At 46.3% G+C, this 27,363-nt stretch overlaps 1 protein-coding gene across 1 annotated transcript; it reads left to right on the top strand.

Annotated features, from left to right (window-relative positions):
- The first annotated feature begins 1,345 nt into the window (after positions 1-1,345).
- On the top strand, positions 1,346-27,363 carry LOC135310868 (PC4 and SFRS1-interacting protein-like). Its single transcript, XM_064439939.1, has 6 exons — positions 1,346-1,393; positions 3,088-3,164; positions 6,650-6,788; positions 22,050-22,142; positions 22,525-22,581; positions 25,674-27,363. Exons 1-6 carry the CDS (start codon positions 1,346-1,348, stop codon positions 25,710-25,712), a joined length of 453 nt encoding a protein of 150 aa, XP_064296009.1. The 3' UTR covers positions 25,713-27,363.

The raw sequence follows: 27,363 nt of genomic DNA, 5'->3' as shown, positions 1-27,363 counted from the left end.
GCTCCTGTGTCTCTCTCTAGCTGTGCGTCTGTCTCTCATCTCTCTCCCTCCTGTTGCTCACTTGTGATGTCTGTCTTGTGTCTCTTGCCCTCTCTCTCTCATAGCGTCTCTCGTGTCTGTCTCTTGCGCCTCATCTCTCATCTCTCGTTATGTGTCTGCCTTGCGTGTTTGTCTCATTTTATTTCTCTTGGCGCTTGTCCGGTGTCTCTCTTCTTGTCTCTCTCTCGCTAGTTGTGTGTCTCTCTTTCATCATGCTGGTCTCCATCTCACTCTAGGGGCCCGTCTCTTGCTGCATGCCTGTTGTGGTTTAGCCTCAGCCAGCAACTAAGCACCACAGAGCCGCTCATTCACTCCCCCTCCAGTGGGATGGGGGAGAGAATCAGAAGAGTAAAAGTGAGAAAACTCATGTGTTGAGATAAAGACAGTTTAATAGGTAAAGCAAAAGCTGTGCACGGAAGCAAAGCAAAACAAGGAATTCATTCACTACTTCCCATCCGCAGGCAGGTGTTCAGCCATCTCCAGGAAAGCAGGGCTCCATGAAGCGTAACGGTTACTTTGGAAGACAAACGCCATCACTCCGAATGTCCCCCCCTTCCTTCTTCTTCCCCCAGCTTTATATACTGAGCATGACATCATATGGTATGGAATATCCTGTTGGTCAGTTTGGGTCAGCTGTCCTGTCTGTGTCCCTTCCCAGCTTCTTGTGCCCCCAGCAGAGCACGGGGAGCTGGAAAAGTCCTTGACCAGTGTAAGCACTACTTAGCAACAACTAAAACATCTCCACATTATCACCGCTGTTTCCAGCAAAAATCCAAAACATAGCCCCGTACTAGCTACTTGTGCTGGTTTTGGCTGAGAAGGGGTTAATTCTCCTCACTGTGGGGGTCGGCTACCTTTCCAGCTTCCCGCACTCTGCCACTTGGCGGGAGGCTGGGAGGGGCAGGGCCGTGGTGGGGGCGGCTGACCCCGACTGGCCAATGGCATGTTCATTCCATACCATGTGACACCATGACCAGTATATGGAGGGGGGGCAGTTGGCAGCTTGGGAGGGGCGTGTCGGCGGGTGGTGAGTGGCAAGTGTGGTTTGTTTCGGCGGTTCATCCCCCTCTCCCCTCCCTCCCCCGGGGCTTTGCGCCTCTCGTTGTTCTCCTTTACATTGCATTTCTGTTGTTGTTTCTTTTAATTTTAAGTAGTGAACTGTTCTTATCCCAAACCATGAGCGTTACCCTTCTGATTCTCTCCCCATCTATCAGTGGGGGAGTGAGCGAGTGACTGTGTGGGGCTGAGCTGCCGGCTAAACCACGACACTACTACGAAGAAATTTAACTCTATCCCAGCTGAAACCATGACACTCATCCACAAGGTGGGTCACCTGGTCATAGAAGGAGATCAGGTTGGTCAGGCAGGACCTGCCTTTCATGGGCCAATGCTGGCTGTGCCTGATCCCCTGGATGTCCTGCACTTGCCTAGTGAGCTCAGTCAAGCTGTATCACTCCATAATTTTCCCTCGTACCAAGGTCAGGCTGACAGGCCTGTAGTTCCCCGGATCCTCTCTTCCGGCCCTTCCTGTAGATGGGAGTCACATTGGCAAGCCTCCAGTCATGTGGGACCTCCCCTTTTAAGCAGGACTGCTGATAAATGAGGGTGGGTGAGCACTGGAGTAGGTTACTCAGAGATGTTGTGGAGTCTCCCTCCTTGGAAACTTTGAAAAGCCATCTTGTCATGTTCATGGGTAAACAGCTCTGGGTGGCCCAGCTTGAGCAGGGGGATTGGACCAGATGACCTCCAGCGGTCCTTTCCAACCTCAACCTTTCTGTGAGTCTGACATTCTGTGATGACAAGTTCAGTGACTACTTTACTGGAGTTCATGGTTGCGGGCTTGTATACAAAATATTCAGAGGTTAGAATTATTTTAAAACAAAACAAAAAACCCCAAAACAGCCTCTATATTTTTTCATAAGATATGACATTTGGGCTTGGGCATGTCATCAGCCGGGTATGGGAACAGGAAGTGTTGCTGTAGATTATGGTGAGGAGGTGATCTTTGGGAGGAACTGAATACTGCTTTTAACCTATACTCCATCCTTTATTTGGTAATTTGAAAATTATTGATGCTATTTTCTTTTTTAACACTTGTTAGTATCGTTAAAGGATATTATGAGTGCAGCTGCCTTCTCCAGCACAGGACTCCCTCTTGCTTGTCTGCTGGAGCCCAGTCCGGTGAACCCAGGGTTTCTGCCCAGGCTGAGGGATGAGGCTACTGCTTTCCCATTTTGCAACTTCAACCAGTAGATAGGACAGACTGCACTGATCAGACACAGGGCTCAGCTAGACAAGCATATTGACCAGCCCTGGTTTCAACTTTCTTTCTAACCCCTTTTTGTTTTTCCCTGCTCTCTGTTTGCTCAACATGTCCCTTCATGGATTTGCATAGTTCTATTGATTCCCTTATCCCTCCCAGTCTGGTGTCTGGGATCTCCCCTGGTTTATAATCTTAGTTGTGAAGTCCAGGTTGTTCTTCCTGGAAGTGGTGCCTGTAGTTTCTTGATAGCCCGCTAATTAGTGTGAGTGGCAAGGTCTGTTTCTTTTCACTCTCGGTGTTTGGTTTGTCAGGTCTGTGTCTCTGTATATTATGTTTCTGGCTTCCCCCTTTTCTTTAGTTTCCCAGCTGACAAGGTCCCTGATTAGATAACCTGGAATAAACATTCTCACACTCCACATATCCTTAACAGTTAGAATGAGGGAATAGGTTTGGTTCTGGTCACTGCATCCCTTATTATTTGTTGGTCAGGTTTGTGCCCCTGTATATTCTTGTTTATGGCTTCCTCCTTTTCTTATTATACCTTTTTTGCATTGAAAAGGTCCTTGACCAGATACCCTTAAAGGAGCAGACACTCTCCTTCTACATACCATTACAAATATCACTTGTTTCTTTGGTTTGTTTTTTTTAAATATGTAATCCTTGAGTCTTGTTTAGATCTCTCTATTTTGATAGTATTTTGTTTCTTCAGGTTATTACTTAAGTGTTTTCCCCTAGAATGTTTTTAATTGTTACTAAACTTTAATTCTGGTCTCTCTTTCTCTTAGGTGGATGAAATTCCAGATGGAGCAGTAAAACCTCCTATGAATAAAATGCCTATATTCTTTTTTGGCACTCACGAGACGTAAGTCCTTTAGATTAAAGGGCAGGACATCTTAACAGTAGCTTAACAGTTTGCATCGTGTGTTTGAAAATTATGTGATTCAGTGGCAGACTATATTTTCTTAAATTAATCTCTAGTGGCAAGATAGGCAGCTTGCTTTCCACATTTGCCGTGAAATGGTGTGGTTATAGTCTATCCTCTGCAACGTGCACTTTTTCCTGCCCAGTAAAAAAGTAAGAACCTGCCCAAAGTGGTATGACTGACATATCTTTCTTTCTTTTGTAAGGGATTTTAATTATAGTCCCGTGTATCCTCAAAACTGTGTTTTAAAGGAAAATGAAATAAAGCTGAAAACTATGGAATAAGTAGCATTTGAGTCCTTTGAGGGGGAGACGGGGAAGTTTTGAGAAAAAGTGAAGAGGTGCATTTGATGCCTAAGATCTCACCCCAGTTAGTTTCATGCCTGCTATTATATGAAGTATAGATCCTGAACCCTATACATCAGGGTGATATCTGTCCTGTTTAGGTTTCCTTGACCTTTTCTCCTTCTTGTGTATGGGGATTTAACTGCAAAAACCCAGTAAGCTACATGACCTTAGCAAGGTAGCTAATTTCTAGTGTTTCTCCAAGTCTGAACAGAGTGTGCAGAGACTTGCAACTGTGGAAAAATGTTTCCTTTCAGAGCAAAGGAAAGAAAAGAAGCAATGCTTTCCCTTTCATCTGTCTGTCTTTCTTCCCCCATTCCCCCTTTTGCTCTGGTTAAGTAGGCTTTGCAAGTATGTGGATGCTCTCTAACAACCTTCTGCAGAGAGATGGACGATAGCCACTGTGAAAGATTATATTGTTTTACACAACTGGAGTAGGAAATGCTTAAGCTTCCTAGATGACTTGCAACTTCTCTTTATCTTATCTAAATGAATAAGGAGTAAGTCTCAAATACTTCATTATAGAAATGATGAAAAAATGGGGAAATGAAACTTAGGGTTTTTTTGTTTGAACTTTGCCATGAACTATCTCATATAAACAGTAGCAGCATCTTCAATTCAAGCAATTGGGTCTTAGATTTATACTTTGTGAGACAGAGCTGGATATAGGCACATGGGTGAAAATGAGAATGTTGGTCACTGAGGTTTTCTGTTTTGCTATTAACAGCAGTTGGACTGCTACTGTGAAATCCTAACTCTAGAGGACGTGGTACTACAGCAGAAACTTTATGTGCCTTAATGTTCTGCAGTACAAAGTAGAATATTGGTGTTTAGTACTTTATTATCTTGTTTTCCCAGGTCTGGCTTAGAAAAAAATGTAGTGTTGCGTTAATGGTAGGAGTCTGAGGAGTGGCTAGGGAGAGACCCTACTGTTGAGTCATGAGGTTCAGACAGGACACCCTTGCTTTCTAAACTCCTTCTCTGAGAGGAGTCTAGGTGCGGCTAAGCCCAGTCTTAGTCTCAGACTTGGTCAATGGTTTATTTTCTAAGGATTATAGAAGCAACCACTCATCAGAGTGTTTGTTGTTAGTAACTAATTTGGCAGATGCCCAAGCAGGTCGCGTTCACTGAGAACGATCACGGCTAGATTAATGAATAGTGCAATTTATTAAAGCAACAGATACACAGGTTCTTTAGATTACCGGTGATAAGATTGCTGGTTACAACACACACATAAATACCAAAGATATGAGTACACTGCTAGGCTACAAGTGTGCAAAACAAATATGAAGTGACTCTAATATGAAGCAAAGCAACTCTAATACATTAAGGGATTTAAAGTGACTCTATAGAGGTTTCCAGTCTTACCCAAAGGCGTCCCAGTGGGGGGAAAGAGAGGCTCAGCCCATCGACTGGTCCCAGAAGTCAGAGTGGTACGCGATGGTATCTTCCCCAACACCCTCTTTCTCTTCACACATTTTATACTATTTTTTATCTTTCAGATGGAGCTTGAGTGACTCTAGTCATACATACCTTTATTATGATTGGTGTAAAATTTCCTCGCTTTACTTTTAAAAGCGTAGGCTAGAAGAAATTCAAAGCGCATGCCCAGTGAGGGGTGGTCGAACCTTAGAGGCAGGTAACTTCTGGGATGGAGCTGTGTTTTGGTATTATAATGATGTTATAATGAACAAAGTTCACCAAAAGGACAGCATTTTGTCAAAAGTATGACAGACTGTTGGCCCAGGGTGGTAAATATGCAGCGTACCAGCTCCGTGGTACCTTGAGTTCCCATTTATCACAGAGTCTGGCCGTGATGCCTCCACACCACCCCACCTTCCAGACAACTCCTCTTAGAGTCAGTACGCCAAGTTCTCCTGGCATTGCTGACATCTAAGGTTACTAGGGAACTTCCATGGAACGGATTCCTCACATATCAGCTGCACTCCACCTTGAAAGCTTCTCCAATGCTCTACCTTTTCTAAAAACATAAGTTTAATTTCTAGGTCACCTCCAGCGATTATTCCACACGTAGATACTGCAGTTTGTGGGAAAAGGTGCCAGTCTAATAGCCATAGTTGTGCAAATCGCACTACGGATAATAATGTATGGGTTTTAGGGGAAGGATTTTTTTGCCTGCCTTAGGGGAGGCCAGTTTCTGTAGATAAAACCAAAGATAAAAAGAAGCAGTTTTAAGCCGCAGATACTGAGAGTATATTAATTTTTTTCACATTTCTTTTTATGAATAGCTAATCAATTTAAAAACAGAATATACAAAAATTGTTTGTTTCCAACTTTGTGCCACTTCATTTCAAAACACTTAAGCAAAGGTTTTAGGCCTTTTTAAGTATCTATCATTTTCTTGATAAGATGCTTTTCATTCAGATATACAAGATACTTAAAGACAGAAATGTTGAGCATTTAATGTAATGAAGTTATATATTTTTTTTGTTAGTTTACCATGTCTTTCAGAATAAACTATATAGCATTCTTACAAAGATCTAGGCAATCATCCTATCCCAACTTTGTCTTGTAATCCCAGACGTGTTGGTTTTAATTTAATAATTTTGAAAAATTTTTCTTTGGCTTGAAGCCATATCTTCTTATACTCGTACTCATTATCTTGCATTATGTTTCTAGGATTTAAGGAATTTTTATTTCTTCACATTTTAGCTTGGTTTGCTAAGGAAGCAATGGCTCTTTTTGTATGTCAGTCAGCTGCTCAATTTTTAATCATTGTTTGACAGTGGTGGGTGGCTCTGTCAACTGTGATCTTAACAAGACATCTTAACATTTAAGACATTAAGACATAGCATTGACTGTTTCTTGCCTGAACACTCAACACCTAGGAGAGAGCAGTGAGTGTAGTAGTACTAATGGAAAACTGTGTTTGTTGAAAGCAAAAGTTTAGAAGACTAAAGAAGCTTCAGTAGCAGCACTTTGCTGATTACAGAATATAACTTCAGATGCCTCATGAATGAATTTTTTTTTTTTTGGTAATATCTGGTACTGAAGTTAATTTGAAGAGTAGCGATTTAAAAATGTGATGTTTCTGGTAACTAATGTTTTAATCTCTTGAAGGGCATTCTTGGGACCAAAGGATATATTCCCTTATTATGAAAATAAAGAAAAATATGGCAAACCAAATAAAAGAAAAGGCTTTAATGAAGGATTGTGGGAAATTGACAACAATCCCAAAGTGAAATTCTCTCATCAGCGGGTAAGTGATTCAGAGTCTGAATACTTTAATATGTTTTCTCATATTGTTGTAAAAAAGCAATGATGGCTTAGCTGCTATAGGGGAATAATTTATTGATCTATATCACCAAGTTGCAAGTTGGACTGATGTTGCTATTGTTATTTACAACTTACCTCAGTTTTTCAGCAAAATGAGAAAATTGCTCTTCTCTATAATTGGGAATGCCATTTTATTATAGTAAAGTTAAGGAGGGATCATGGTAATAGTTTCAGGACACAAGGATAAAGTTATGTGGTGGGTTAACCTTGACTGGCCACCAGATGCCCACTGAGCTGCTCTGTCACTCCCCCTCCTCAGCAGGACAGGGGAAGAAAATAAGATGAAAAAAAGCTCGTGGGTCAAGATGAAGACATAGAGGTCACTCACCAATTACTGTCATGGGCAAAACAAGCTCGACTTGGGGAAGATCAATTTAATTTATTGCTAATTAAAAATAGGGTAGGATAGTGAGAAACAAAGACAAAACTACAAAACTAAAAACACCTTCCTCCCACCCCTTCCCAGGCTCAACTTCACTGATAAATCTTATACCTCCTCCCCTGACAAGTGGCACTAGGGGATGGGGAATAGGGGTTACGGTCAGTTCATAATGCTTTGTCTCTGCCACGCCTTCCTCCTCACAATGTTCTGCTCCTGCATAGAGTCCCTCCCACAGGATACAGTCATTCACAAACTGCTCCAGTACGGGTCCTTTCCATGGTATATACCTTCAGGAACAGACTGCTCCAGCGTAAGTCCCCCATGGGCCACATCTCCTGCCAGAAGTCTGATCCAGCGTGGGCTCTCCATGGGCTGCAGCTTCCTTCAGGGCATATCTACCTGCTCTGTTTTGGGGTCCTCCACAGGCTGCTGTGTGGATATCTGCTCTCATGTGGTCTTCCATGGGCTTACAGGGGGAAAATCTGCTTCACCATGGTCTTCTCCATGGGCTTGCAGGAGAATACCTGCTCTGGTGCCTGGAGCACCTCCTCCCCCTCCTTCTTCCCTGACCTTGGTGTCTGCATAGTTGTTTCTCTCACATTTTTCTTAATCCTCTCTCTCACAGCTGATGCGCAGCATTTTTTACCCTTTCCTAAATATGTTCTTACCGAGGTGACACCAACCAACATTGCTGATTGGCTCAGCATTGGCCAGTGGAGGATCTGTTTTGGAGCCAGAGGGAACTGGCTCGGTCTGACATAGGGGCAGCTCCTGACCTGTTCATACAGAAGTCACCTCTGCAGCCCCGCCCCCTGGTATCAAAACCTTGCCACATAAACTCAATACAAGCGATTACAAATTGAATACTTTCAAAAATAAACTGGCACAGTGCATATCAAGTTCTAAACATTTCATTTTTTTAAATGTGTCTGTATAGTACCTTTGACTTTATGGATATTTTATTCTTATTTTTTATTTTTGGTTCCCCCAATATTCCTGTAGTTCCAGCAATTTTAAACAATTAGGGAAGCATTTAGGGAAAGTGTGACATTGTCTTGTTCTAGTAATATGGCTTTATCTCGCTAACCTATTTGGGGAAATCCAGTGGTGTCCCTTGTTTTCAAGGGGAGACGATACAGCATGAGGTACAAGCACAGTGATCAGTTGACCTAGTGTCATCAGTTTTTGAGATTCCTCAATCAAAGCTACAGTTGCTGCTACGGCCCTCAAGCAGGCAGGCCAGCCTTTACTAACCTCATCCAATTGATTGGAAAAGTATCCCACTAGTCTTTTCCAGCCTCCCCAGTTTTTGTGTCAGCACTCCCAACACCACTTTGTTGTCTTTCATGTACGTATAATTGAAAGGGTTTTCTCAGATTTGGAAGACCTAAGGCAGGGGCTTCCATTAATTTTCTCTTAATTTCATCAAAACTTTTATGGCATTCTGTTGTCCATTCTAGAATCCCTTCAGTTCCTTTTGTGGCAGTATATAATGGCTTGGCAATTAGTCTGAAATTAGGGATCCATAGCTGACACCACCCAGCCATACCTAAAAATTCCCTTAATTGTTTCTTTGAGGTTGGTACAGAAATTCTGCAAATGGCCTCCTTTCTGTCAGCATTTAAATCTCTCTGTCCTTTTGTGACTTTACATCACATATATTGGACCCTTTGTTTTCCTATCTGGGCCTTCCTTTTATAAACTCAATAACCTGCTGTGCTGGTTTTGGCTGAGAAGGGGTTAATTCTCCTCACTGTGGGGGTCGGCTACCTTTCCAGCTTCCCGCGCTCTGCCGCGTGGCGGGGGGGGCTGGGAGGAGCAGGGCCATGGTGGGGGCGGCTGACCCTGACTGGCCAATGGCAGGTTCATTCCATACCATGTGACACCATGACCAATATATTGAGGTGGGGGCAGTTGCAACGCGAGCGCGGAGGCGGCGCGGCGTCGGGTCGGCGGGTGGCGCGCGGCTGCGGCGCGGGCAGTTTGTTCCGGCGGTTCGTTCCCCCTCTCCCCTCCCTTCCCTCCCCCCCACCCGGGGCTTTGCGCCTCTCGTTGTTCTCCTTTATATTGCATTTCTACTGTTGTTTTCTTTTAATTTTAATTATTAAACTGTTCTTATCCCAACCCACGAGCGTTACCCTCCTGATTCTCTCCCCCATCTACCGGTGGGGAGTGAGCGAGCGACTGTGTGGGGCTGAGCTGCCGCTAAACCACGACACCTGCTGAGCCCAGAAAACTGAGCAAGCTAATTGTGGCTTCCAAACACCCTTCATAGGTACTGAACCAATCAATAAGTCATCTACATACTGTAACAGTGTTAGGGTATTATGCTTGTTGTGCCATTGCTCTAATCCCTTCACCAATGCATTACCAAACAATGTGAGGCTATTTTTGAACCCTTGAGGAAAGACAGTCCAACAGACCTGCATCTTCAATCCTGTAGTCAGGATTTCCCATTCAAAGGCAAAAATGGTCTGACTCTGTTCATCCACAGGTATGCAAAAGAAAGGATCTTTCAAGTCCAACACTGTAAAGTAAATGTTCCTGTCAGGAATTGAGGCAAGGAGAGTATAGGGATTTGGGACCACAGGGTGTACATCTATAGTTCTCACATTAATTTCTCATAAATCTTGTACTAATCTATATTCCTGAGAGTGAGGCTTCTTTATGGGCAAAATAGGAGTATGTGCTGGTTTTGGCTGAGAAGGGGTTAATTCTCCTCACTGTGGGGGTTGGCTACCTTTCCAGCTTCCTGCGCTCTGCAGCGTGGGGGGGGGGCTGGGAGGGGCAGGGCCATGGTGGGGGAGGCTGACCCCGACTGGCCAATAGCAGGTTCATTCCATACCATGTGACACCATGACCAGTATATTGAGGGGGGCAGTTTGCGCCTCGGAAGGGGCGTGCCGTCGGGTCGGCGGGTGGTTAGCGGCTGTGGTGCTTGCGGTTTGTTTTGGCGGTTCGTTCTCCCTCTCCCCTCCCTTCCCCCCCTCCCCCGGGGCTTTGCGCCTCTCGTTGTTCTCCTTTACATTGCATTTCTGTTGTTGTTTCTTTTAATTTTAATTATTAAACTGTTCTTATCCCAACCCACAAGCGTTATCCTTCTGATTCTCTCCCCCATCTATCGGTGGGGGAGTGAGCAAGCGACTGTGTGGGGTTGAGCTGCCGGCTAAACCACGACAGTCTTTTTGGCGCCCAACGTGGGGCTCAAGGGTTGGAGATAATAACAGCTGCTGGTCACAGCCCCATGTTGTCCTTTTTGCAGTTGGTGTTAAAGGTCGGTGTTGGTTTGTTGAGTCTGCTGTGATTAGTAACGTTTTGCCTACAAGATTTGTTATACAAACACTCGTTTTCAGCTTTATCTGGTATTTGGGGTTTTTGCTGAAACTGTTACTGTACTTTGGATACCACCTTGCTGAGGTGATCAGCAATTATACTTCCTCCTCGGAGAGATTTTATATGGAGGAAATACAGAATAGTACCTTTGCAACTTTGTTCTATGATGTCTCTGTCTCTATTACAACAACTTTTTTGTATCTTGAACATCCTTGGGTGGTTAAGGTGCACTTATTGTTAGTTTTTGGGCATGTTGTTTTGGTTTTGACTAAGCAACTTAAGAATATCACCCAGAAATCTGCCCCGAGGCTTGATAGTTACGAGTGGCAGGGCATTTGGGATAGCATGGGCAAATACCTAGGGCAGTGGGCACCCCCAGTGTTTTGGAGTTTCACACCCGAACAAGTGCAGAATCCTGAAAAACTAGTAGAACATTTGGAGAAAGAATGTTGTTATGCTGTGAACTCCAGAGAGACACAGATAACTGCAACGTGCTGGGGCCTGGCCCATGCATACCCAGACCTGCTCAACAGTATTCAGTGCCCCCAAGGGGAAGAGAAGGTCTCTGGATTGAAATGCAAAGTGACTGGCACTGTAGACACTCCAGCCCTGAGGACAGGCACTGCAGCCACTCAAACCCCCACAACAAGTAGTGGAGCTGGCTCAGAAAATAAACCCGTACCAGTATCAGTTGCCCCCATACACAAGACGAAATATTGGAAGCGGACGTCAACTCGTTTAGAACGAGATGATGAAAAAGCAGGGCTGTCATGAGGAGAGGAGGAAGAAGTCATAAATGAAATAGAGACCACCTGATCCCTGTCCTTGAGTGAGTTGCGAGACATGCGAAAATATTTCAGCCATCGTTCAGGTGAGCACATTGTCACCTGGCTGCTCCAATGCTGGGATTATGGGGCCAGTAGCCTGGAACTAGAGGAAAAAGAAGCCAAACAACTGGGATCCCTTTCTGGGGAAGGGGGCGTTGACAAAGCAATTGGGGAAAAAACCACAAGCCCTCAGCCTCTGGAGGCGACTCCTGTCTGGAGTGAAGGAAAGGTATCCCTTTAAAGAAGATGTTACATATCGCCCAAGAAAATAGACAACTATGGAGAAAGGCATCCAGTATCTAAGGGAATTAGCTGTGCTTGAGGTGATTTATGGTGACCTGGACGATCAACGGTCATCCAAAGATCCAGATGAAGCCGAGTGCACACGACCCATGTGGCGGAAGTTTGCACGGAGCGCACCATCTTCGTATGCAAACTCATTGCAAGTAATGTCCTGGAAAGATGACGAGACACCAACGGTGGCTGAGTTGATTGATAGACTCCGGGATTATGAAACAAGTATCTCTTCCTCACTCGTCTCTGCTGTGGAGAAACTATCCCAAGAGGTCCAGCAACTCAAAGACGATATGTCCTACTCCCCACCTCGACAGAGCAGTGTCTCAGCTGTTAGGAATAAGCGTCCTTTGGCTCAAAGAAGAGGATACACACCATGGGCCACCCTATGGTTCTACCTGGGTGACCACGGAGAGGACATGATGAGGTGGGATGGCAAGCCTACCTCAAACCTACAGGCACGGGTACATGAACTGCAAGGAAGACCAGTCACTCAGGGAGGCTCTTCCAGGAAAGCTGCTGCTCCAATTTCCAGTGAGCAAGTCCCCAGACAGAGGAGTAGAAGCGCAGATTTTATTTCTAAGTGTAATAGAGGGACTCCTGATTCACATTTACAGGAAGTGAGTTGTGACTGCCATGATCAGGACTAGAGGGGCCCTGCCTCCAGCCAGGTGGAGGAAAGGGATAACCGGGCTTACTGGACTGTGTGGATCTGATGGCCTGGCACATCCGACCCACAGGAGTATAAAGCTTTAGTGGACACTGGTGCACAGTGCACCTTAATACCATCAAAGTATATCGGGGCAGAACCCATCAGCATTGCTGGAGTGACAGGGGGATCCCAAGAGCTAACTGTATTGGAGGCCAAAGTGAGCCTAACTGGGAATGAGTGGCAAAAGCACCCCACTGTGACTGGCCCAGAGGCTCCGTGCATCCTTGGCATAGACTACCTCAGGAGAGGGTATTTCAAGGACCCAAAAGGGTACAAGTGGGCTTTTGGTGTCGCTGCCTTGGAGACGGAGGAAATTAAACAGCTGTCTACCTTGCCCGGTCTCTCGAAGGACCCTTCTGTTGTGGGGTTGCTGAAGGTCGAAGAAGAACAGGTGCCAGTCACCACCACAACAGTGCACCGGCAGCAATATCGCAACAGCCGAGACACTCTGATCCCCATCCATGAACTCATTCACCAACTGAGGAGCCAAGGAGTCATCAGTAAGATCCACTCACCCTTTAACAGTCCCATATGGCCAGTGCAGAAGTCTAATGGAGAGTGGAGACTAACAGTAGACTATCGTGGCCTGAATGAAGTCACTCCACCGTTGAGTGCTGCTGTGCCAGACATGCTAGAACTTCAATACAAACTGGAGTCAAAGGCAGCCAAGTGGTATGCCACAATCGATATTGCTAATGCATTCTCCTTAATCCCTCTGGCAGCAGAATGCAGGCCACAGTTTGCTTTCACTTGGAGGGGTATCCAGTACACCTGGAATTGACTGCCCCAGGGGTGGAAACACAGTCCTACCATTTGCCATGGACTGATTCAGACTGTACTGGAACAGGGAGAAGCTCCCGAACACCTTCAATACATTGATGACATCATTGTGTGGGGCAACACAGCGGAAGAAGTTTTCGAGAAAGGAGAGAAAATAGTCCCAATCCTTCTGAAAGATGGCTTTGCCATAAAACAAAGTAAGGTGAAGGGACCTGCACAAAAGATCCAGTTCTTAAGAATCAAATGGCAAGATGGACGTCGTCAGATTCCAATGGATGTGATCATCAAAATAGCAGCCGTATCCTGAGCAACTAGCAAAAAGGAAATACAAGCTTTTTTGGGCATTGTGGGTTTTTGGAGAATGCATATTCCAAATTATAGTCTGATCGTAAGCCCTCTCTATCAGGTGACCTGGAAAAAGAATGATTTCAAATGGGGCTCTGAGCAATGACAAGCCTTTGAACAGATTAAACAGGAGATAGTTCACGCAGTAGCCCTTGGGCCAGTCCGGGCAGGACAAGATGTAAAAAATGTGCTCTACACTGCAGCCGGGGAGAATGGCCCTACCTGGAGCCTCTGGCAGAAAGCACATGGGGAGACCCGAAGTCGACCCCTAGGGTTTTGGAGTCGGGGATACAGAGGGTCCGAAGCCTACTATACTCCAACTGAAAAAGAGATATTGGCAGCATATGAAGGGGTTTGAGCTGCTTCAGAAGTGGTTGGTACTGAGGCACAGTTGCTCCTGGCACCCCGACTGCCAGTGCTGGGCTGGATGTTCAAAGGAAACGTCCCCTCTACACACCATGCAACTGATGCTACATGGAGTAAATGGGTTGCACTGATTACCCAGCGGGCTCGAGTAGGAAACCCCAGTCACCCAGGAATCCTAGAAGTGATTATGGACTGGCCAGAAGGCAAAGACATTGGATTATCACCAGAGGAGGAGGTGACATGTGCTGAAGAAGCCCCACTGTACAACAAACTGCCAGAAGATGAGAAGCAATATGCCCTGTTCACTGATGGGTCCTGTCACCTTGTGGGAAAGCACGTGAGGTGGAAGGCTGCTGTTTGGAGTTTTATATGACAAGTCACAGAAACTGCTGAAGGAGAAGGTGAATCGAGCCAGTTTGCAGAGGTAAAGGCCATCCAGCTGTCCTTAGACATTGCTGAACGGGAAAAGTGGCCAGTGCTCTATCTTTATTCTGACTCCTGGATGGTGGCAAATGCCCTGTGGGGCTGGCTGCAGCAGTGGAAGCAGAGCAACTGGCAGCGCAGAGGCAAACCCATCTGGGCTGTCACACTGTGGCAAGATATTGCTGCCTGGGTAGAGAACCTGGTTGTAAAGGTACATCATGTGGATGCTCACATCCCCAAGAGTCAGGCCACTGAAGAACATCGGAACAACCAGCAGGTAGATCAGGCTGCCAAGATTGAAGTGGCTGAGGTGGATCTGGACTGGCAACATAAGGGTGAACTATTTCTAGCTCGATGGGCCCATGACACCTCAGGCCATCAAGGGAGAGATGCAACATACAGGTGGGCTTGTGATCGAGGGGTGGACTTGACCATGGTCGCTATTGCACAGGCTATCCTTGTATGTGAAACATGCGCTGCAATCAAGCAAGCGAAGCGGGTAAAGCCTCTGTGGTATGGGGGACGATGGCTGAAATATAAATATGGGGAGGCCTGGCAAATTGACTACATCACACTCCCACAAACCCGCCAAGGCAAGCACCATGTGCTTACAATGGTACAAACAACGACTGGCTGGCTGGAAACATATTCTGTCCCCCACGCTACTGCCCGGAACACTATCCTGGGTCTTGAGAAACAAGTCCTGTGGCGACATGGCACCCCAGAGAGAATTGAGTCAGACAATGGGACTCATTTCTGAAATAACCTCATAGACACCTGGGCCAAAGAGCATGGTATTGAGTGGGTGTATCACATCCCCTATCACGCACCAGCCTCTGGGGAAATTGAACGGTACAGTAGACTGTTAAAGACTACACTGAGAGCAATGGGGGTGTGGAACATTCAAGCACTGGGATACACATTTAACAAAAGCCACCTGGTTAGTCAACACGAGGGGATCTGCCAATCGAGCTGGCCCTGCCCAGTCAGAACATGTAGCGCATGTAAAAAGTATGCTGGGGAAAACAGTCTGGGTTCTTCCTGCCTCAGGCAAAAACAAACTCATTTGTGGGATTGCTTTTGCTTGAGGACCTGGGTGCACTTGGTGGGTGATGCGGGAGGATGGAGAAGTCCGATGTGAGCCTCTAGGGGATTTGATTTTGGGTGAAAACAGTCAATGAACTGAATGGCACAATGCGTACTGCTATATAACATTGTGTGTCACCTCTGTGTTGTATCAATGATATCAGAGTACAAGGCTCCCAAACCATAGAAAATAAACTGTGAAACAAGCAAAGTACAGCAGTGATGGAATGGTGACTGACTTGGTATGCAGCAACCCAATGCCACACACACCATCTCTCCTGCCCTGAAAGACTGATACGACAGATGCAGCCAAGAGTCACGGACTGGGTGAACTCAATGGACATTTTAACGGACATTTTACAGGGAAGGTCCATAGACTAAGGGAATGATGTCTGTGTATTATGTTAAAGGATGGGAAGGGGAGGGGTGGTGGTTGGTAAGGTTGTATCGGATGGTATGGGACCTGGGCATGGTGTAAATGGTATGGAATAAGGGGTGGAGAATGTGCTGGTTTTGGCTGAGAAGGGGTTAATTCTCCTCACCGTCGGGGGGGGTCGGCTACATTTCCAGCTTCCTGCACTCTACCATGTTGGCGGGAGTCTGGGAGGGGCAGGGCCATGGCAGGGGCGGCTGACCCCGACTGGCCAATGGGATGTTCACTCCATACCATGTGACACCATGACCAGTATATTAAGGGGGGGCAGTTTGCGGCTTGGAGGAGTTGTGGTGTCGGGTTGGCGGGTGGTGAGCGGCTGTGTCGCGTGCGGTTTGTTTTGGCGGTTCATTCCCTTCCCCCCTCCCCCCGGGTTTCACACCTGTCATTGTTCTCCTTTGCATTGCATTTCTGTTGTTGTTTCTTTTAATTTTAATTATTAAACTGTTCTTATCTCAACCCACGAGCGTTACCCTTCTGATTCTCTCCCCCATCTATCGGTGGGGGGGTGAGCGAGCGACTGTGTGGGGCTGAGCTGCCGGCTAAACCGCGACAGCAGAAACACATGGAGAGCCCTTTAAATGGGAAGATGGGATGATAAAAGCCTGAGGGATTCCTTTCCCATAGACCTCTTTAATTTAATCAGCTAATCAAAGGCAAGTTAAGGACCGATTTTACTAGCTGTCTCTCTCAGTGTGTACGTGTGTTTGGCAGTCTGTCTCTCATTGGCTGTCTGTCTCTTCTTTCTCTCTCTCTAGTTCTGGCTGTCTCTTGTCTCTTGCACATCTCTCATTCTGTCTCTCTCTCTCTAGTTGTGCGTCTGTGCCCATCCCTCGTGCCTTTCTGCCTCTCTCCTGTGTCTGTCTCTCTGTCTTCTGGTGTCTGTGTCTGTCTCTCATTGTGTCTCTCGTGTCCGTGTATCTCGTGTGTGTCTGTTTCATTGTGTGTCTGTGTCTGTCTCATGTTCTTTCAGTCTCATCTGTCTGGCTCTTGATTCGTCTGTCTCGTCTCTCTCACCTCGTTCTCTCATTGGGCCTGTCCTGTTGGCTCCTGTGTCTCTCTCTAGCTGTGCGTCTGTCTCTCATCTCTCTCCCTCCTGTTGCTCACTTGTGATGTCTGTCTTGTGTCTCTTGCCCTCTCTCTCTCATAGCGTCTCTCGTGTCTGTCTCTTGCGCCTCATCTCTCATCTCTCGTTATGTGTCTGCCTTGCGTGTTTGTCTCATTTTATTTCTCTTGGCGCTTGTCCGGTGTCTCTCTTCTTGTCTCTCTCTCGCTAGCTGTGTGTCTCTCTTTCATCATGCTGGTCTCCATCTCACTCTAGGGGCCCGTCTCTTGCTGCATGCCTGTTGTGGTTTAGCCTCAGCCAGCAACTAAGCACCACAGAGCCGCTCATTCACTCCCCCTCCAGTGGGATGGGGGAGAGAATCAGAAGAGTAAAAGTGAGAAAACTCATGTGTTGAGATAAAGACAGTTTAATAGGTAAAGCAAAAGCTGTGCACGGAAGCAAAGCAAAACAAGGAATTCATTCACTACTTCCCATCCGCAGGCAGGTGTTCAGCCATCTCCAGGAAAGCAGGGCTCCATGAAGCGTAACGGTTACTTGGGAAGACAAACGCCATCACTCTGAATGTCCCCCCCTTCCTTCTTCTCCCCCGAGCTTTATATACTGAGCATGATGTCATATGATATGGAATATCCCATTGGTCAGTTGGGGTCAGCTGTCCTGGCTGTGTCCCCTCCCAGCTTCTTGTGCCCCCAGCAGAGCATGGGAAGCTGGAAAAGTCCTTGACTAGTGTAAGCACTACTTAGCAACAACTAAAACATCTCTGCATTATCAACTTAATAGCTACTACGAAGAAAATTAACTCTATCCCAGCCGAAACCAGGACAGTATCCACCCTTTATTCCATACCACTTACATCATGCTCAGGTCCCACGCTATGCAATACAACCTCATTAATCACCACCCCCCTTCCCATCCTTTGATATAATAAAATACACAGATTCCCTTAGTCTATGGACCGCCCCTGTAAAACACCTTTAAAATGTCCACATATGTCCACAAAATGTCCACTGAGTTCATTAAGTCTGTGACTTTGGGCTCCATCTCTTATGGTGGTGACTCAGGGCAGGAGAGGTTGTGTGTTGAGTTACCGGGCACCAAAGCCAGCTCAGGTTGGGTTGCTGCTGCACTTGCACTGCTTCTTGTAAGGCTTGTCCTCCATTGGTTCAGGTGGTTCCTGCTGTAGTAATTCCTATGACATGTAACTCAAATCATGGGTTACAACAATTTATACGTGTTTCCATTACAATCTCCACCCCTGGTCCCTTTGGACCAGTCCATAGGGTTTAACATTGCAATAAACGCCTCCCCTTGCCCCTGCTCCATCTTGGACTTATCCACAGACTACAGTCCCTTAGGGTTGTACCTGCTCCAAGCGGAGCCTTATACATGAGCCACAGTCTCTCCAGGGGTACACCTGCTGTGGCATAGACTTATCCACCACCACAGTCGCTTTGAGGTGCACCCGTTCCAGCGTGGCCTTCTCTATGGGCCTCAATGCTTTCAGAGATATACCTGATCCAACATGGCCTTACCCATGGCTGCAATACCTCCAGGGGTGTATCTGCTCTGTTGTGGGCTTATCCATGGCCACACGCTTTGAGGTGATCCAGCATGACCTCATGCACAGCCACTGATGCTTCTAGGTAAAGCAAAAGCCATGCATGCAAACAAAGCAAAACAAGCAATTCATTCATTACTTCCCATCGGCAGGCAGGTGTTCAGCAACCTCCAGGAAAGCAGGGCTCCATCACATGTAATGGTTACTTGGGAAGACAAACTCCATCACTGCAAACGTTCCCCCCTTCCTTCTTCTTCCCCCAGCTTTATATACTGAGCATGATGTCATATGGTATGGAATATCCCTATGGTCAGCTGGGGTCAGCTGTCCCGGCTGCATCCTGTCCCACCTTCCCATGGGAGCATGGGAAGCTAGAGAAGTCCTTGACTAGTGTGAGCACTACTTAGCAACAACTAAAACACCTCCACATTATCAACACTGTTTTTAGCGCAAATCCAAAACATAGCCCCATACTAGCTACTATGAAGAAAATTAACTCTATCCCAGCTGAAACCAGGCTACTCCCCTCCCCCTCCCCCCCCCCCCCCGACTTGGACACCACCCCCCCACCACCACCACCCCGGTCACAATCACACACTCTCAGTCTCCCTCTGTCTTGGTCTTAGACCCCCTCCCTCTCTGTGCTACCCCACCTAGCTCTCTCTCCACCTTCTTGGTTTCCTCCCCACCTCCCCCCACCCCAAATTTTTTGGTCTCGCCTACCCACTTCTCTCTCCCTCTCCTCTGTCTCTCCCTTCCCCCTCCCCTCTCCCTCCCCCCTCTCTCCTTCTCTTTTCCTTTTCTATCTCTCTTTCCTTCCCTCTTTCTCTCTCCTGCTCTCTTTTTTATTCTCGTCCCCTCTCTCTTTCTCCTTTTCCCTCATCTTTTTTTCACTCTCTCCCTACCTTTCTCCCCTGCTATTTATTCCTTGCTCTCCCTTTTCCCTCTGCCCTTATCTCTCTCCCACTCTTTTGCTGCCTCTTTCTCCTTCTCTCTTCCTCCACCTCTCTCACTCTCTCTGTCCCCCTCTTCCCCCTCTCTGTTTCGCCCTCTTCTCTTCTTTTTCTCTCTTTCTCCCCCCATCCCCTGTATCCCTCTCGCCCTCCCCATCTCCCTTCCCCGTCTCCCCCTTCCCTCTGTTCCTCTCTCCCTCCCCCCCTCTTTACTTATATCTTCTCCCACTTGTTCTCTCTTTCTCTCTCTCACCCCCCTCTACCTCACCCCCTCTACCTTTCCTTACCTACCTCTGCCCCCCCTCAGCTCTCTCTATTTTATCTTTATTTTCTCGCTATCTTTTGAATCGTCTCTCTCCCTATCCTTTTATCTCTTTTTCTCTCTCACTTTTGTACGCATCCTCTTTCACGCTCTTGTTCTTTCTCTCACAGGGATAAGGTAATTATTTCCAAGTATTACAAACTCTTGATCCTCAAACTTAGATACATCTCTAAAATAGATCTAAATATATGTTTCTAAAAAACAGCTCTTCTGAAGGTTTTTTGCTTTGTTGTTTTTAAAGCATAGCATTGTCAAAATCCATTTACTGATTATTACAGTTAATTGTGCCTTTTCTGGGGGTTCGTTACCTCACATGGGGTTTTATGAGATCAGGGAAAATATCCGGGGTTCTGGGGAGTCTGTTTTACTTGCCAGATCCATCTGCTGTCTGCATCAGCTCAGGATTGCCCTGCTGGTGTCGGTTCATCCCACCCCGTTTCTTGACTATGATTTACAATGCCATGCATCAAATCTGCCCAGGTCGGGATGGGTCGGAAGCGGGGTTGGCTGTCCTGACCCTCCTGAGCGTTATGTTCTATGCTTTGTCTTATTTCATCCCTCTTTGCAATGAGGTAGGATTTTAAAACAGCAGGGGCTCCCCTTATCAGTGGTCTCATGGCTTGGGGGTCTACAGGGGCAGAGATAAGGCAGTTACCATATGCACCCCTGCCATTCATAGCCTGAAGGCAGGCTGATTTTGTGACAGCAGTAGGATGTTCACTTAACAATCTTGTTGCTATAGCGCTGGGCTCCTCTCTATCCCGAGGGTCTATGCCGCCTGCCCAATATGCTACTCTATCACTCTATTCCGCCACGTAATAGAGTGTGGTTCAGTGTTAGGGGATGGTCCGTCATTCAGGAACACTCCTGGTCCCCAAAAGCCATTGGCTTTGCTTTGATCTAACATAATGCAATCACCTCCAGTTAAGGAGACACGCCACAGATATTCACTCTTGCTTTCGCCAGGCTTCCGCCCATATTGTTTGTGCAGATGGGCCAGTTGAAGGGGGTCCCATGGAATGGTCTTTACGGTGTCTCTCTGGTTGCCCCCTTGAGGTCCAGCAGATGTCTCAGTTTTAATAATGGGGGCTACCTTAAGTTCTGATTCATCTAATTCACTCTCATCACCAAGTTCTTGATCAGGGTCCTCCCAAATATCTCCATCCCAATCTTCCGGGGAAACGATTAGCTTACGAATTGTTGGACTAGATGATCCCTGAGGTCCCTTCCAACCTGTGATTCTGTGAATTTTTGCAGGATCTGGGGGGTTGGGGGCCCGAATTCTCATGAGTTCTAGTTTATCCTCTAAATTCCTGTGTTTTTCTTTTGCCTCCCCCTGTTGTTTTAGCAATTGGTCTATTCGCAGAGATAACAGCATTTCTTGTCGTTTTCTTTGTTCAACCTCATCTTGCAACGCTCTCATTTCCTGTTCTTTACAGTTCTTGTACTGATATGCAGCTCCCAAACATGTTCCCAACATTTTGCATATTATTCCCTTCTCTTTACCGTCTTTCAGTTTCCCTCTTACAAGGTTTAACTGTTCTTTTATCTTATTCCAATTATCCCGCTTTTCGCACGCCCAATCACCCGAAAATTTTGGTGAAGGGTTAACTCCGTGCCTCCGTAAGTAGCCAGTGATTGAATCCACCATCCTGCCGAGTGTGCCAATTTTTGTCCCAGGTGAATTATTAAGAGATATATGTTTCTAAAAACCAGCTCTTCTAAACGTTTTTGTTTTGTTGTTTTTAAAGCATAGCATTGTCAAAATCCATTTACTGATGATCAGTGTTACCAAATTTTAGCTCATAAAACATTAAATGCCTTGTTTGTAGTCTACTGCCTTTTGTTTGTGCACCTTTACATTCATGTTGTTCTCATCCATGACTGTTATCCATATATATAGATGAGCAGTTGTCCAGATGAATTTTTTTAGTATTGGTATGAACATTTAGAAGTACTGATATGGAGAAATGTAATGATGTTACCACGAACGTAAGATGGAATAAAATAAGTGCTGGTGTAATTTATTTTTTTTTTAGTTCTGTTATGGTATGTTGCAATATTTTTGACCCATTCTGACAACTGTCTGTAAATATGAAAGGAATGCAGAGAGAGAGAGGTGCACGTATGAAAATGAACATGTTCGATTTGGGGGTATTGATGTCTACCTAAAGAAGCAATGTGCATATATAGCCATAAACTATTTAAACTGAAAGTGCGAAGCAGTCTGACAGTTGAGTTCCTCTTTTTCACTTCTGTTTTTCTATAAATGAACTAATGCCATGTTAATTTTTCTACTTTCAGTCATCAAGTAAACAGGATAATAATTTACCTGCAGAAGACAAAGAGATGGATACTGTCAAAGAAGATGATGTCCCGTTTGAAAAACTCAGCAAAGTATGTGGAATGTTGCTCTTTTTAACTTGAAGAAGTTAACTTTAATACTGTGTACTTTGACTTGCAACTGTATCTTCAAATACTTAGAAGCAACAGTTGCTAGCACCGTGACTGTCTCAGGAGTGATTTAAAATGTAAAGTTTCATATGTATGCAGATATATTTATACTGCTCATTGAAGCTAATGGGAATTAGAGATATCATCAGAGAGCAAACTTTAATGTAATGATATTTACTAACAGAAAGCATCTTGATGTGATGAAATTTTTTGCCTAAGTTGCATATCAGAAGCTTCAGTTTTGTGATTTCCCGGAGAAATTCTTGATCATTCAAACTGTATCTTAAGTTTGCTAAGACACTTGATTTTTTTCTTATCTTCATAGGATGTGATGAAAACAAATGATATATATAAAGTAGCTAGAAGAGGAAGGAAGAGAAAGGTAACAATATATTTAACTGACTTGTTAGAATCTGGATTAGAAGGTATTTTCTTATGGGATAGTCCGATTTCTTTAATGATAGATTGCGCCAGTTTATAGTGCTTTTACCTTTTTACCTTCCACCTTCCCCCCCCATTGAAAGGGTTGTAGTAACTTCTGTTTTCCCAGAGGCCATTTTGACACGCGTGGTTCTGTGTTTGAACTTGATGCAAAGTAGGGAGCTCCCATCTTTTCCTGGTTTAGTGTAAATAAGAACTGTTAAGGAATAAATTGTTGTTAAACCACTAGCAAAATTATCTCTTTTGACATCCCCCCCCAACATTTCTGTAATGTGTTCATAGTACCGAATCAAACACTTGAAATACTGTCCCTTTTCATGAGGCTATGCTTATGTAATCGCATCAATCCGGCATAAATCTGTCCTCCTCCTGAAAGCAGTGGTCCCAGCTACCTGCACTTCTTGTGCAAGCGTTAATGCTCGTGTAGCCACACAACAAGCCAGATCGTGGAGTTGATCTAGAATAAAGAGGGGTAAAGTCTAATTTTAAGTTGAAGCCATTTCCTGATTCAGCTTGCTTGCATTAGTGCTGGCAGCAGAAATGAGTAGGAAGGTATAACCATGGCCTTAGTGTGCTATGCCATGAATCATTACCATACTGAATATCAGAAAGATAAAGAAAGATGCAGCATTTGTATGTCCTTATGAGAATTACTTCTCTTTTTTTAGAAAACAGAGTTTAAATAATACCTTATTAAAAATTCAGCCTCCAACCTGGAACACTGAGGAGCCAAAAGATTGTGTGGGTGTTTTGGGTTTTTTTAACTTCCCAAAGGGACAAAAACCTCTCAGATGACACTCTGAAAGAGAGATCTCGTTCTTGAACTTTTTAAACACTCAAGCTTTCTGTTTCTTTGGCCTCAAAATTGCTTCCAGGCCCAAGATGATTTTCTCTGTCAGGCATGTGCAGCTCTGCTCAGGTAAAAAAGATATTTGAAAACTTCTCCCATGAGTTCTTCAAAATTAATTGAGGGTGGGGTTTTTTTGTTTTGTTTTGTTTTTTAAAGTCTGAGCCTGACCTTATTCATATAAAACTGGACTAATTGCATCTACCTCCATGTCAGTGGTATGAGCTAGAACTAGTTTTGATACTTTTGGTACTAACAAGGCTACAAGCATGTGTAGTGGACAAAGATGTACAAAGGGGTACATTTTCTTAAATCTTCCCTTACTGTCCAATTTACTGCAAAAGGCATTGTAGGCGCTCAAGAGAATCTGACTGCAGGATTGTGTTGGAGCGGGCAAGGGCTGGAAGGGAGAATAAAGGTTGGGCATGAGAGGGGTGGGGTGGTAAGGTAGGGTTTTAGCCTGGAGGAGTTGGTGTGCAGGGTAAGGGTTGGTTTTGGAGTGGTTGTCAGGTAGGGCATGGGTTGGGCTTGGAAGAGTTGGTGGGTAGGGTAAGGATTAGTCTTAGAGGGGTTGCTGGTAGGTTATGAGTTGGGGTCGGTGAGCAGGGAAAGGATTGGGCTTGGAGGGGTGGCTGGGTAGGAGAAGGGTTGGAGCTGGAGAGATTGGGTAGAGTACGGATTGGACTCGGAGGGGATGGTCTTGGAGAGGTTTGGCTTGCTTTGAGGGGTTGGGTGTGAAATGGTTGATGGGCTTGGAGGGGCTGGTGGGAAGGGTAAGGGCTGGACTTGGAAGGGATTTGGAGTTAGGGTAAGGGTTGGGCTGTTTGGGCTTGGCGGGCAGGGGTTGGTGGGTAGGATAAGGGCTGTACTTGGAAGGGGTGGGGCTGAAGGAGTTGGCGGGCATGCAAAGGTCTGGTCTTGGAGTATTTGGGGTTAGGGAAAGTGTTGGGCTTTGACAGGTTGACAGGCAGGGTAAGGGTTGGGCACTGAGGGGCTGGCGGACAGGGTAAGGGTTAGGCTTGGAGGGGTTGGTGGGTAGGGTAAGGGTTGATCATGGAGGGGTTGGCAGCAGGGCTTGGAAGCACTGGGCTTGGAAGGTTTGGTGGTTAGGGAAAGGGTCAGGGTAAGAGGGGTTGGCGTTTGTGTTGGGTAAAGTGTTGGAGTTTAAGGAGTTGAGGGATCAGGCTGAGGGTTGGGCTCAGAGGGGTCGGCGGTTAGGGTAAGGGTTTTGGTTAGAGGGATGCAGTTAGGGTAGAGCGTTGGTGTTAGCAAGTTTGGTGGTTAGACTAGGCCTTGTGTTTAGAGGGGTTGGGGGCTAGGCTGGGGGTTGGGCTTGAGCTGCTTTCAGTTGGGGTTAGAGTGGTTGGGTTTTAGGCTAGGGGTACGGGTTGGGCTTGGAGGAGTTGGCAGGAAGGGTAAAAGCTGGAGTTGGAGGGGTTGGCTAGGCCTTGGGCTTACAAAGGTTGGTGGTTAGAGATGTTGGCAGTTAGGGGAGTTGGGGTTTAGGCTAGAGGTTGGGCTGAGAGGGATAGGGTAAGGTTTGGGCTTAGAGTGCTTGGTACTTAGGGTTAAGGGATGGGCCTAGAGGGGTTGGGCTTAGAGGGGTGAGCAGCTAGGTTTAAGGGTAGATCTTTGAGGGCTTAACCATCTGGATATGGGTTGAGCTTGGAGGGCTTGGTGAATAGGGTAGGGTTTGGGTTTGGAGGGGTTGGCAGGCAGAGTAAGGGTTAGTCTTGGAAGGGTTTGCTGGCAAGGTAAGAGTTGGGCTTGGAGGGGTTGATGGATTGGGCTTTGAAGTCCTTCATGGGTAGGGGGAGGCTTGGAGCCAGAGGGGTTGGCTGTTAAGGCTTGGAAGAGGTTGGTGGGTAGAGGAAGAGTTGGGGTTGGCTATTAGTGGAAATTTTGGGCTTGGATGGGTTGGCGGTTGGGGTCTGTTTGGGGGTTAAAGGACTTGGAGGCTGGGCTTGGAGGGGTTGATGGATAAGAAAAGGGTTGGGCTTGGAGGCGTTGGTGGGTAGGGTAAAGGTGGGCTTGGAGGATTTGGGGTTGGGATTGGAGGGGTTAGTGCATAGGGGAAGGGTTGGAGAGATGTATTGGGCATAATTGGCAAGGTTTTGGTAGCAGGGGCAGGCTGCAAGGATGACCTGTGTAGGAGGAGGTCATGGACTGCCCTGTGCTGGTCATAGCCAGTTCCAGCCAGCGCAGCAACAGACAAAATGGACTGACTGCGCACCAGTACTGAACCACTCAGGTGACTTTACAGCGCCTCTGCAAAAAAACATATTTAAGGATGGTAAATGCTGAGAAAACAATGCCAGAGCAGGATGACCAGCCCGCGGGGAACCCATGATGGAGCAGTCTGTTCCTGAAGGACTGTACCCCGTGGAAAGGATCCACACTGGAGCAAGGGAAAAGTGTGAGGAAGGAGCGGCAGAGACGAACTGTTATGAACTGACCGCAGCCCCCCATTCCCCACTTTCCCCTGCACCGCTCGTGGGGGCAGGAGGTAGAAGAGTCAGGAACAAAGGAGTGAAGTTGGGTCTGGAAAGAAGGGGTGGGGTGGGGTAAGGTGTTTTTAGTATTGTCTTTGTTTCTCACCATCCTACTCTATTTTTAACTGGCAACAAATTAAATTATTTTTCCCCAAGTCAAGTCTGTTTTGCCTGTCATGGTAATTGGTGAGTGATCTCCCTGTCCTTATCTTGGCCCATGAGCTTTTCCCTTGTCCTGCTGAGCAGAGGGAGTGAGAGAGCGGCTGGGTGGGGGTCTGTCATCCGGCCAAAGTCAACCCACCACAGTGTGTATATTTATTTGTATTTTATACCTCTGTTTGTTTGTGTGCCTACTGGGAATACATGCTTAGCCTCGCTACTGGTTGGACCTGGGGACATGGAGCTGTGGCAGCCTCGCTTCTCTCAGGCTGTCGGATTCAGAAACCCCTAACACTGGGGACATAGAGAGAGGGAAGGCAGAGAGAGGGGGAGAGAGAAGGGGAAGACAGAGAGAGGGCAAAAGGAGGGGCAGAGAAAGAGAGGCTGAGAGAGAGAGGCAGTGTTGTGGTTTAGGTCAGGACAGACTAAAAGCATGCATTCATTACTATGCAATAATTGTATCCACGTGAAGGAGTTTGGCAACTTATTGCCTCTGTGAAAGAGTGATTATTAATGCATAGAACCTTGTCTCAAATGTCTACAGGGACAATTTTGTTTTGTTCGCTTTCTGTTCATAGCCATGGAGATGTTAAGCTATGCATCCATAACTGACTGTGCTGGTTTTGGCTGAGAAGGGGTTAATACTCCTCACCGTGTGGGGGTCGGCTACATTTCCAGCTTCCCGTGCTCTGCCACTTGGCGGGAGGCTGGGAGGGGCAGGGCCATGGCGGGGGCGGCTGACCCCGACTGGCCAATGGCAGGTTCATTCCATACCATGTGACACCATGACCAGTATATGGGGGGGGGCACTTTGCGGCTCGGAGGAAGCGTGGCGTTGGGTCGGCAGGCGGCTGTGTCGCATGCGGTTTGTTTCGGCGGTTCATTCCCCTCTCCCCTCCCTTCCCCCGCCCCAAGGTTTCACGCCTCTCGTTGTTCTCCTTTGCATTGCATTTCTGTTGTTGTTTCTTTTAATTTTAATTATTAAACTGTTCTTATCTCAACCCACGAGCGTTACCCTTCTGATTCTCTCCCCCATCCCACCAGTGGGGGAGTGAGTGAGTGAGTGACTGTGTGGGGCTGAGCTGCCAGCTAAACCACGACACTGACCAGCCATTATGACTGGTAGTTCCACTCCTTGGACATATGTAGCCCACACAGGTTGGTTTTTCCACCTAATTCTTAGAAGTGCTCTTGCATCTTAGGTGTGCAGCTCACAGCTAACTAC

This window comes from Phalacrocorax carbo (genome assembly GCF_963921805.1).
Source record: "Phalacrocorax carbo chromosome W unlocalized genomic scaffold, bPhaCar2.1 SUPER_W_unloc_3, whole genome shotgun sequence".
Lineage (NCBI taxonomy): Eukaryota > Metazoa > Chordata > Aves > Suliformes > Phalacrocoracidae > Phalacrocorax > Phalacrocorax carbo.
This window is presented reverse-complemented; position numbering and strand designations above follow the sequence as displayed.